General features: G+C 40.2%; 1 protein-coding gene across 1 annotated transcript in view; it reads left to right on the top strand.

Annotated features, from left to right (window-relative positions):
• The first annotated feature begins 1,670 nt into the window (after positions 1 to 1,670).
• The window catches only part of CEP128 (centrosomal protein 128), a 124,496-nt gene continuing 114,151 nt past the window's right edge, over positions 1,671 to 12,015 (top strand). The window contains exons 1-4 of the mRNA XM_040601733.1: positions 1,671 to 1,782; positions 6,596 to 6,756; positions 8,200 to 8,286; positions 11,365 to 11,491. Of these exons, the coding sequence (XP_040457667.1) occupies positions 6,610 to 6,756; positions 8,200 to 8,286; positions 11,365 to 11,491 (361 nt within the window). The 5' untranslated portion in view covers positions 1,671 to 1,782; positions 6,596 to 6,609. The remainder of the gene's footprint in view (positions 1,783 to 6,595; positions 6,757 to 8,199; positions 8,287 to 11,364; positions 11,492 to 12,015) is intronic.

The following is a 12,015-nucleotide window of genomic DNA, read 5'->3' as shown; positions in this document are numbered from 1 at the left end:
TTTAAGGAAAATAAAGGAATTTCAGATTTATATTACAGAACCCAGAATGACAAAATCCAGAGTCAAAAATACAGTTTCAGCTCTGGCAACTGTAGAGGGTACATTAGTAGGAACTATAATAAAAAATAAAATTAACGGATGCATGTATAAATCCAGTGGTGGATGCTGTCTACCTTGACCTCAGCAAGGCTTCTGACACTGTCTCCCATAACATCCCCATACGTGAGCTCAGGAGGGGTGGGTTAGATGAGCACACAGGGAGGTGGATCGACAGTTGCCTGGACGGCAGAGCCCAGAGGGCTGTGATCAGAGCACAGAGTCCAGCCGGAGCCCTGCAGCCAGCGGTGATCCCCGGGTCAGTGCTGGGTCTGATCGAGTTCACCTTACCCGGCAGTGTCCTGGCTGAAGGGGCAGAGACCCCCCAGCAGGGCTGCGGGTGGTACAGGACGGGGAGGAGTGGCTGATACACCACAAGGCTGCGCTGCACAACCTGAGCATGCTGCAGCTTGCAAGAGGAAAGGCCAGGGCAACGGCCATGCATTGGAAGCCAGGGAAGACTTATTTCTTCACTAATGCTTCAGCTAACAGTGAGGTAAATGATGTCATTGGATTCCTGTTCTGTGTCTCACCTGCCTTTAGAGATGAGGATAATGCCTCTCAAGCACAACCACAGATCACAGACACAGCAGCAGGGATCAGCAGCCAGCGCGTGGGCTGCTGGTCGATGCTGCCAGTGGGGAAGGGGGGTGGCTCACTCCCAAAAAGTGTTGTGACTGTATGGCGCATGAGCACGCTTGCTGCGTTAGGGACTTGTGGGAAGGTGAATGAAACAGTCCTGTGGGACAGGAACAAAGGCAGGCAGTACGGATTGTCAGCCGTGCCTTGTTATTGTCCCTAAAGGCCAACAGTCACCCCTGGAGCAGATCCCAGAGGCAATACAGGCATATTGGCATTAAAAAAACCAACCCACTGCGTTTACCTTGGACTCCAGCGCTCACCTACAGGGGGTTTGCAGACAAATATTCCAGCGATTTTAGGACTTTTGCAAGTTCTGCCCAAGTGTCAGAGGCCTAGGTGATGCTTCCTGTGATCGCTCGCAGCGCTCATACCCCTTTTCTCTCTTCAAGGCTGGGGTGGTGGCCTGTAGTACTTGGTCACTTTTACTGCAGATAAGGATGATAGCTACAGGGGATGCCTGGCTTAAAGAAAGAAGCAAAGTCAAGAGACAGGAACGGAGGTGCCTCCCTCGTACAAAACAACTGCTTCAAGCAGCTCGCACAGTCCTCTAACCAGCGGAGCAGCCAGGTGCCCAGTCTCCTCAAAAGTGCTTTGCCAGGGCAACATATTTTGTTTCTGCTCTTCACATCTATTTATCCACAGCGTCTGTAAACACCAACATGGCTTTTGTAAAGATTTATTTTTTAAAACCGCTCACATCCCGCCCTGTTCGCCCGCGCCCCGTGAGGCTCCAACGGCCTCCCCGCGGGGCGGGGCCGGCCTGCACGCTCCGCGCCTGCGCGCCCGCCGCCGCAAAGCCTCTCGGGAGTTGAAGTCCGCCGCGCCCGCCCTCCCTCGGCGGGCCCGCCGCTGGTGAACTACCGGTCCCAGGGCTCCTGGCGGGGGGGCCGGCGCCCGGAAGGCGGCCCTGGCGGCCCTGGAGGGCGGCTAGTTCAAGTTGCCATAGCGGCGGGACGAGGAGCTGTGTGGGGCTGTTAGGTGTGCCCGGGGAAGGGCTCGGCCTCTCCTCCGGGAGGCGGGGGGGCCTCCGGTAGCTGCTGTGCGGTGAGGGCCTGGGGCGCGGGAAGGGCAGGGTCGGGGGCTGCGGCCGGAGCGGCGTGCGGGGCTGCGGGAAGGGCGGGCGCTGAGGTGAGAGGCGGGGAGCTGCGGGGCTCCTGGCGGAGGCCCGGCAGTCGGTGTACCTGGCGCTTCTCTGGGGCTGCCCTGCTGCCCCCTCCGGGGCTTTCGCGGCCCTGCTCGGGGCAGGGGACCCAGGAGGCCCGGAGGCCCCGGGGTGCGCTCCGTGTTAGTCGAGTGCGGTACGTGCAGGCGGGAGGGGGTTTGCTTCCTTGCTGCGGGCGCCACGATGGACCCGTTTGCTGTGCCGTGGTGCTGAAGGCGCCGGGAGCTGTCATGGGCTGGCGATAAAATGTAGCACCGGTGCCTGGAAGCGTGGTGCTGAAATGTCACCCTGTTGGATCCCTTCCTGGCTTTTGGCAAACCTCTCCTGTCTCAGTTACAAGCACGGAGGAAAAGGGCCTTTCAGGTGTCCTGTTGTCCCTTTCTGGAATGGCTATCAAAGTTTTTTTTGTCGTGCTCAGTCTTAACTATAAGGTTTCAAACACGCCTTTAGCACTAAGGTAGTTACCTAGTGATAGATCAGCCTGTGCGGAGCTAAACAAATAAAACCACCAGAGGAGTAATCAGATTGTGTATACTGAGTACTGTTTAGTTGAGCTGGAGAACTTGTTGAGACTGTCAGCTGTCCTTCATGTTTGCTTTGCCCTGCAGATCTCTGAATGAGAGGGCCCTTGGTGAAACTGAAATGCCCTGTTTTCCACAGGGAGGGAAAATACCGAGTACTGATGTTCTTCCTCAGTGCAAGAAAGGTTGGCTAAACTAAAGAACCAGTAAAAGACAAATTATTCTCACTGTCAGGTAGGTTGTATGGTCATGTACTGCAATCGGTCTAGATTTTTGGAAAAAGTGATAATAGGCGCTTTTTTTGTCTTAAATTAATGGGCAGACAGGCATACAGAATATTTGTACAAATTCCTACTTTATTATTATTTTAGTCTAAGATGAAACTTCTGTAATTCCTTTAAAAATGAGGATGTTGCTTTACATGAAACAAAACTTCTTCAGCTTAAAAGTACTTATGGTTCCTCTTAGGTTGCTCATGAGAGCAGAAAGGAATGTTACTTAACCATAAATAGAAAGTTTTCTTCAGAAAAAATGCTCTCCTGTGTCTAGCATTTTCTGTTACGTTTGCCTTGTTTACTAGCCTTTCAGTGATTTGGCCAGTAAGTATCTTAATGAGCCTATTTTTAGACAGTTGGAAACAAACCCATTAATCTTTTCTGCTCTAGATCTTAGTTTCCCTTTTGTTTTCTCCAGTGCCATAGCTTTTCAGTAGTGGGGGCTCTTGTGACTGATTTACTTCTCAAAATGTTTTCAGCAGATATGCTAGCTCTGTTTTTCGTTAATTTCTGTCTGTGCCTGTCTCTTTCTGACATTACAAGTTGCCATGCTTGCCCAACTAGGGGTATGTGTAGGGCTGTGTTCAGAGGACCACTCTCAAAAGAGTTTGAGAAATTTTTGAGATTTTAGCTTCCGTCAGCTGAGGTGAAATAACTAACCTTTGGAATTTTGCTGGCTTATACCATTTCATCTGGGAAAGAGTTAAAACAGTTTCTGTCATTTGAATGTTATGTGTCTCGTTGTTCTTAATTTCTCTGTCTACTCAAGTATCCTTAAAAAGCCCTCTTTCACTACTGTGAAACTGGTAATGCTCTAAGTGATGTTATTTTTAGGCTCTCATCTTCCAGAAAGAAATGTAACGTGGTGGAATTCATAGTTAAGCCTAATCTTTCACTTTCACAATCTTTTGCACAAACATATAGCTTGTTTGACTTGCAGACAAGCTATGTGAATTGCATAACGTAAGGTTAGTTTTCTAGTGCTCATGGGATACTACTTTGCAGTATTTTACATACAGAGGAAATCCAACACATGCTTTTCTTCCCAGTTTGGGAGGAAAAGATAATTTTCTTCCTGTGAAACTGTTACTGGAGTTCTGAAGAATCTAAATTACCAAAACGACATTTACCTTGACTTTGTAGTTGAGATAATATGACAGATACAGACCATCAGCTATTTGCTATGATCATTAAAATTAAATGTGTTAGAACTGTAAGGATGATAAGTCAGGAAAAATGTGCTGGTGTATAGGTCCATGAATAGATGAAGAGTAGATTCCGGTGGATTAATGTCTCAGGGTTGAGTTTTTGATTCCTAATAAGGCTGATCTTCTATTTAATTCTTAGTATGGCATTTAATGGGGTCTCCCCTTCACTTGATGTCTTAAAGATATTTTCACAAAATGCTTTGAAACTGAAAACTTTTGTTAAGCTTGGAAGAAATCGATCACTGAATCGGTTGCTTATTAGGTTTTGAGTGATTGTGCTGCTTTGTCGTTCTTGGTAAGATCAGAAATAGATGTTTTACCCTAGAGAACTGACACTGCAATTATAGAAGGAAATCAGAATTGCTCTACAACAGGTGATGTTAAACTTGTTTGATAGAAGTCTCATTTCATGCTTATTGGTGACACCTGTGGTCTATGTGCTGGAATATGGATCTTGCTGGTGTCTGCATGAGGTTCTAGTAAAGATGGAAGGACAAGTACAGCTTGATGTGGTAGTGTGCAGGACAGAGTAAGTTGTTTGTGTGTGTGGTTTTTTTTCTTTTTTAACTGATTTATGGTAAAAATGAATGTTATTCCATGTTGTTATTTCTATTGATGTTTTATTTCTTTTAATCTGTCTTTGAAAATACCGCATATTTCCTGTTTCCCAGTGCTTAGTGTTTGTGGTTTCTCAGCCTCATTTAAACTTCATTTCAGCTGACTAGAATGAGAGGCACTGGAATAGTGAATTCTGATACTGGCAATAAAAATGTGCTTTAGTGACATAAGGGGAGTGAAGAGGAGATAAATTCATCATTTCAGAAAATGTAAGAAATAGTGGTGTACCTGAGCACAGAGTATGTTGATTTACTCTTCTTTCATGTTTGAAAGATTTCTATCTAAGTCTGGGGGACGCAAATTTACAACCTTTTAAAAATGAAATACTAGGCTTTGGAAAAGCATCAAGTTGCCTCTATATAAAATACAATATAAGAATTGAATCTCATCGGTGGTTTCTTTGGGAAACTTCAGCTGTAATGGCTAGAAAAATGACACCTTTACTGTGCCTTTTCTTATGTTGACTAGGAGACCAAAGTATGCTCAAGAGTTTGCCAATCTATTTCCCCTTCCTCAAAGTAGGCTTAGACTGTCTCCCAACAGATACTGTTAAAACAGATCTTATGATGGTGATTCCATGACCTTTGGGCAAACTGTTGTTCTGTGTAATAGTCTAAAGAAAAAATTTCTATGTAGCCTACCTTTTGAAGGTTATAATTTTAATCAGTTGCTATATAACTTTACCATACCAGTCATAGCTGTCTGTAGCTTTTAATAATTACTTTTCCCCTGTCTGGTGATTGTTATCCTATTTTACCACCTCTACCCTGCTCTTCTTAAGACTCAGTAATTCCCATTCTTTCCTCACAAACTGTGTTTCTTCTGCCTGGAGTAATTTTTGAATTCTAGTCAAATGAATTGCCCCAGCATCAACGTAACAAACAGGTAGTCTGGGTTATGTTGAAGTAACATTGAATAAAAGAAATATTTCACAATTTACAAAATTACCCTTATTTTTACATCCTGTAAATCCATGCTTTTTCTTTCTAAAACATGATATTGCTGATGCATACTCAATTTGAAATACTAAAGTTCTTGAACAGCCTTTTCCTCTCTCTTCTTTGTCCTACCAACTTCTGTTTTCCTTGCTGTATTTGTACAGTTGGACAAAGTGTCAGCTGAAAAACACATTACATTGCATTATCAGGGCATTTAATGAAAATGTATAATGGATTCATTCTAGGGTCTCCCTTGATACTGCTCTCCAATTTGACGATTTCTGTTAATTGGTCTATGAGTTCTGATACACAGTTTTGCTTCTATTTTAGGAAAGCTTAATTTAGTTCATGTTTCTTTAGCTTATTTTTGTGAATGTCATGTGTGTCCAAGATTTATAAAAAAAAAAGTGACCTCTACTATTTCTTCCCTGTTTAATAAATATAGTTACTCATTACTAGATTCTGTTGGTATCAAATCAATCATACGTTACGTTTTATTTTTTTTGGAAACAGATCTTTTGTTGAAACTTAAAATAGTCTTGTTTTATTTTTTTCCACATATTTAAATTAAGTTGATTAGTGTTTAACTTTTTGGCCACAGTTTTCTTTCCTTTCCCTTCTTTTTAAGACACTGCATTTGCTGCCTTCCATAAGATCTCCAATTCTCCTTGAGTCATTAAGCTACTGGTTCTTAGACTTGCCTCAGATTAATACTTGGAGTTGTCTTAGCTGGCGCTGGCCCATCTGAGTATAGCTTAGGGGCAATGGTTCTGCAGACCAGAACAACTGATGAAGCCCTGATGCTTCATCTACTGGATGTTTTGGAGAGAGAATTTGCTCTGACCTTGTCCCGGGTGCTGAACTCTTAGAAGCAGTGAGACCGCCTGCATCTTTTGATTTAGTTCTCTCCTAATGGGCTCTGCGTCTTGTGTCTTGGCACTGCTTCGTGGTGTGAACAAATATAACAACTGAGGAGCAGTTGGAAGATCAGCTTCAAAGGTACATCCTGCTGACCTGAACCAGAAAGGCTAATGTAAATGTAGCCTGAGTCTATGAAATTGCTTTGTGCCGTTAGGGACTGTGCAGTTACAATCAGGGTTTAACATTTGTTACTTTTTCTGGTCTTCCTGCCTAGGTTTCAAGATACTAATGGCAGATTCATCCAGTGATTCAGACAGCTTTTTTAGGGGTCGAATAGGAAGGCGGCCGCCTTTGAGAGCATCCCACAACAAAGCTCGGAACTATGGTGCTGAAGAAGTTACAGAGAAGATCCATACTTTAGCAAGCACTTTACAGGTGGTTTACAAAATATGGTTTTAAAGTATTTATAGAGTCTGCAGTTTTGTAACATAGGGTCAAATTTTCATTTCTGAAGTTGTGGAAAATACTGTACTGATGGGAAACGCTGCTTTCTGTGCAAACTGAAAAGGTTTTGGGAAATTTATCACATTGGCTTTGAGCTGAAAGTGTGCCGCTTGTTACACTTTTATACAGCTGTTATTTCAGACAGTAATAGAATGTTGTCAGAAACGATGACCTGTTTGGTAATACTGTTTATAAACTTAGCAAACTGAGTAATGCCAAATAATTTTTGTCAGATTCTCACAAGAGGCATTACGTTTTGTAGCAGTAAAGTTGCAGTCCCATCTTTGTTGTCATGTACTGTGTAAAATTTCCCAATTCCTGATAGTCAATATGTAGGCAGTCAATTCCCTCATGATAGAGCTTACAATTCAAATATTTCCTAAATGTGGAACAGCACGTGAGAAGCAGTATTTGTAAACTTGTAAGAGACCAATACCTGCACAGGAAAAAGTGTCCATCTAATTCCTGCTTCTTTAGTGGGAGCAGCAGAGGAAATCTCTGCATTTGTTTTGCAAGTGGGAGGAGACATTTAGCTGTGTTGACACCATTTATTGTTTGACAAGTCAATTTTCATTCTTCTCTAGCTGATGGTTCTGAATACCTAGAGTGGGTGGGCTGTTGCATTACCATTGGTGTTGAAGTATTGTTTGGCTGGCAGTATTATTATTCTTTTTAATATGTGAGAAGAGAAAAATCTATACAAAACACTGAATTTAAACTTCAGAACTTCTTAGCTGGAAAATAATCATAAACTAGGAGAGATGAGTTAATAAGTATGTAATCTGACTGTTGTTTTTTTTTTTTTTAAAGGAACTCTTCGGTATTGTCCTGTTTCTATCTAATCCCTTTCCAGCTGCTCTTCTGAAATTCTGATCTTAAGATAATTGCTTTTTATGGACTGCTTTTCAGCAGATCTTCTATCTGGTCAGAAGCTGCTCATGCAGAGACCTTAACTAATCTGTTTATTGATCTTCAGAAATTAGTTATTTCTTAATTAATTTAATTCTGTTTTACAGGCAGGTAATGTTAAGGTCTTTGGATTAAAAAGTTTTTTTCTACAAAGTGGCTGAAACTTATAAAACTTTTTATTTGAAGCTGAAGCCTTCCTATTATACTGTAAATGATTGCAGTGTTTGGTGGTGGTGTGGGTTTCTTTCGGTTTCTTTTGTTTTTTTTTTCCCCCTCCTTACTTTTAGCCATGCTGTACCTGTTCAGGTTCTGGTTAATTGAGTAGGATTTTGAATGCTTAGACCCTTTAGAAAGTGATGGTATTATCAATTTACTCTTCTAAACCAGGAATAATAAAGACAGCAGTGATGTTTGATTAGGGGAGGTTTCTGTTTTGACTTTTCTTCCTCAAACTTTTTCTTTAAGGATACCAACAGAAATCTAAGACATGTTGACCATTTGCTAGGACAATACAGAGAATACAACAAGGAACAAACTGAAGCAATAGCAACTGTAAGCAAATTCCAGTTTATCTTAACTTTTTAAATCTTTTGTGCTAATAGCATTCTTAGCTGAAAGCTTGGTAGTAGTGGGGAGAATGTATCAAGAGTTAAGTAAATGGAAACTTTCCATATTTATTTGAGCAATCTAAATCAAACTGTAGTAATATGTTATATAATGAAAATGGGAGGTCTTGTACGTTCAATACTTTTCTGGTTTATAAGCCCCAAATAGATTGTTATATTGTGATACTATGCCAAGTATAAGGTGTGTTGGTGAAATAGAGTATTAGGGAACATGTTTCTTTTGCATAAGTGGTAAGATAAAATCTAAATTATGACAGGCAATGAGATTGTCATTCTACTAGTGTAGGATTTTTTCCTGTCATTCTACAACAGCTTCTGAAATCTGTTGACTGGCTTTCTCTAAATTGCAGAAGGGGTGAAATTCTTATAAATATCAGTCTTCTACAACTTTATCAGGTTTCTAGACAAAGAAAATAAAAGAAATTAGTGCTGATAGGGCAAGAAAGGTTTATAACTTGGTTACAAACAAACTGCAGCAGGTGCTGCCTTGAAAAAGATATACATGAAATGTAGGAATAGGAATATTTTTGCATGTGAGGGTAGAGTAAAAGAGAGAAGTAGTAAATATGTAGAAAAAGTGTATTTTCTTTAGACAGCTTGCTTTCTAGATCAGTGTACAAGCTCTGTGTATAGCAATTGGGGATATTATATGCCCCATAATTTTTTTCGTTCTGCTTGAATGCTGTTTGTGTCTTTAAGCTCTACTTAGGTATTGAATTTGTGGAATTTCTGGTGGGCACTGGAACCATTTAAGGTTGTCTGTTTTTAACAAGTGCTGATACTAAATGTAGTTAAACTTCATTATTCTGAAAAGGTTTTCTATTGTGAAACATCAAGGTGAGTGAGAAAACACTCAAATTTAATTTTGACTTACTGTCCATTCTTAGTTGTGCTAGGTGGCTTTTGATTATGGCTCAAGTGTAGGAGAAGTCTAGAGACTCTAACAATCTCCTGCTTGAGCTTTAAATAATAAACTGTTCCTCTGAGTTCCTGTTCCCTTTCTGATTCAGAAGTTTCCACTTGCATAGAATAATGTGTGTATTTGGCATGTGGGAAAAAGTGGCTGGGATCAGGAAGTAGTGAATCTGTTTTTCTTCTGGAATAAATATTTAATAAAAACTTGAATAAATTTCTTATTTGGATGGTGATGTATTGATTTTTTTTTTTTCCGTAAGGATAGTCAAGCTTTTCTACCATATTAGGCAAGATTGCTTATCTAAGAATATTTCGCTCCAAGTGGGCTATGTGTTTAGGTTCTGTCAGTTATGTTGCATATTGTAATGTCTGACCCTTGAATTCTTTCTGATCTTTTCCTTAAAGACACTCCTCAGACCATTGTATAGCATATTTGCATTTATGAATTGGAGACTGTTGGGCTGCTGAGGGGTTATTTTCTGTCTAATTTATAAACTAGTCTCACTACTCCACTTTGAGGTGCCTGGTGTCTGCCTCTGTGTGTGTGTGAGTGAATGCAAAGCTTGCTACATAATTTACAGTGTCAGGAAGGTTTGCTGCTCAGAACTTTATTTCGTTGTTGCTATTGTTGATTCTCTGGTGGTGGGAACATTGTACTCTCCATATGTGCTCTGTTCCAGAGCAATGTTACTCTCCTGCTGGCCTTGCAGTTGCCATGTGATTTCGTTATGGTCCTGGAGGACAAGAATGGTAGAGAAGAAGGTTCCATTCTGCTCATTGGGGTGGAGATGAGGGAGGGAGAGGGAGGACAGGATGTTTTGGGGTGGAGTTTTTTGCTTATGTGAGGTTTTGGAAAGGTTTAAAAGCAATTAGCCTTTGAGAGAAGTCTTTTGTTTGGGGGTGGGTATTTTTTATTTTTTCTGATGGCACTGATTGTCTCTTCAAATAAATAATTAAAAAAAAATGGAAAAGGCAAAAAAGTTAGGCACTGTTTTGATGGGATTTAAAGAGCTTATACATGAGACTTCAAGGAATGGAATTAAGACTGGTGAATACTGAGGATATTTTATTCAAAGTTGGTGTTTTTTAATTTCTCTGTTCTTCTGTCACTAGTCTCTTCTCTCTTTTAATAAAGTTTTTTTTTTTTTTAAGAGAACACAAATACCTTAGAAAAATGATGTTGATGTAAATTATAACTCAAGATTTTGAAACAACGTTTTGGCCACGGTTCTGTTCTAAAGAAATAGACTTAAGAGTAAGGTGGTTAATTTTGGAAACTGTCATGGTTCTTTGTTTTAAAAAATAAAAATAAAAAAAACCCCAGCTGTCTGGTTTCATGTAGTAAGGATGAAAATGAGTGTTGTTAAGCTAAGGCATGCAAACTGAGCACCTGTAGCTTAATTCAGGTTTTTATTGCTCTATTAAAGATGCAAGATAAGTCTTTGACAAAGTCAAGTGAGATTTCAAAATTGAGTTGTTGCTGTTCTTTCTTTGATTGTCTGGCGTTTTCATGGGTTTTTTTAAGTCTTAGCCTTTTGAATACAAAAGCGATCTTTTGTTACATGCATGCATTGTTGTATCTTTTCCCCTGCCATAGCCTCTGTCTTTTTGAGAAAGCATTAGAAAATCTGTAAAGTTTTTGGTTTGAGAGTTTCTTGGCAATAACGAAGTTGTTCTAATAATACCATATAATGAAAACATAATACTTTATAAAGATCCTAAGCAAGCATTGAAAGATTCAAAAAAGATTTAAAATAGTGTGTTACGCTTTGGGAAAAAAATATTGTCCAGAGGGAGATACTACACAGTGTGTATAATTCTGCAAGAATTAAGCAGCAGTTTAACCACTGTGTACAAGCCTCTGTTAGCGAGAGGAAAGGCGAACCTTTAGAAACTGATGTTTTGTGTATTGTCAAATAAAGGTGTGGCAAAAGCAAGTGGCTAAGAAAAGTTGTTATTAATTCATACCTATACTTTGCTTAAAAATAGTTTTGAATCTCTTAATGACTTTTTGGAAAAATGTTATTTTACGTTCTTTTTTTTAAATCGGTCTGTGATCATGTTTCAGTAAATTGTAATTTATCTGCAGTTAAAAGAGACATTGGAACAATCTATAGGTCAATTAAGGAGGCAACGATTAACCCGAAACTCTGGAATGAGAAGTGCTTCTCTCTCAAGCTTATACCCTAGTGACCTGGATGGAGAAGGAGTGTCAGGTAAAATACTTAAGGTGCTTGGGTGAACTTAAATTATGTCTTATGGCTCTTGTATGGGAAGAGGAAATTAAGAAGAAAAGCATGTAAAGATAATGGTGTGAAAAGTCTTCATTGATTACTTCAAAGAAATTCGGTTTAGAAGTTTAGATATTTGGGAGACCTGCGTTAGGTTACGCAGTTGTTTATTTGGTGAAGTATTATAACTTCGTTATGTAGTCTTTTCTACTAGTATCCCAAGAGATCTGAAAGAACCAATGTTTCATTTAGTAGAGAAAATTCCTTGTCCACTGCGTGAGTTGTAGGTACATATGAGTTAATGCTAAATCCAAAAGACATAGCAGCTTCTGAAGCTTACTTCACAGCAAAACAGAAAGTTAAATTTTAAGTGCATGTGTGGATGAACTTATGTAAGGCTCAGTGGAAAAGGAAAAACTGAACCAATGCATAATCTACTGAAAACTACTGTTTACATGTCTGCAGATTCATTGTGTTTCGGGAAAAGGTATATTTGAGAGGAGTAATCC

The sequence above is a fragment of the Falco naumanni genome, chromosome 7 (assembly GCF_017639655.2).
Source record: "Falco naumanni isolate bFalNau1 chromosome 7, bFalNau1.pat, whole genome shotgun sequence".
NCBI lineage: Eukaryota > Metazoa > Chordata > Aves > Falconiformes > Falconidae > Falco > Falco naumanni.
This window is presented reverse-complemented; position numbering and strand designations above follow the sequence as displayed.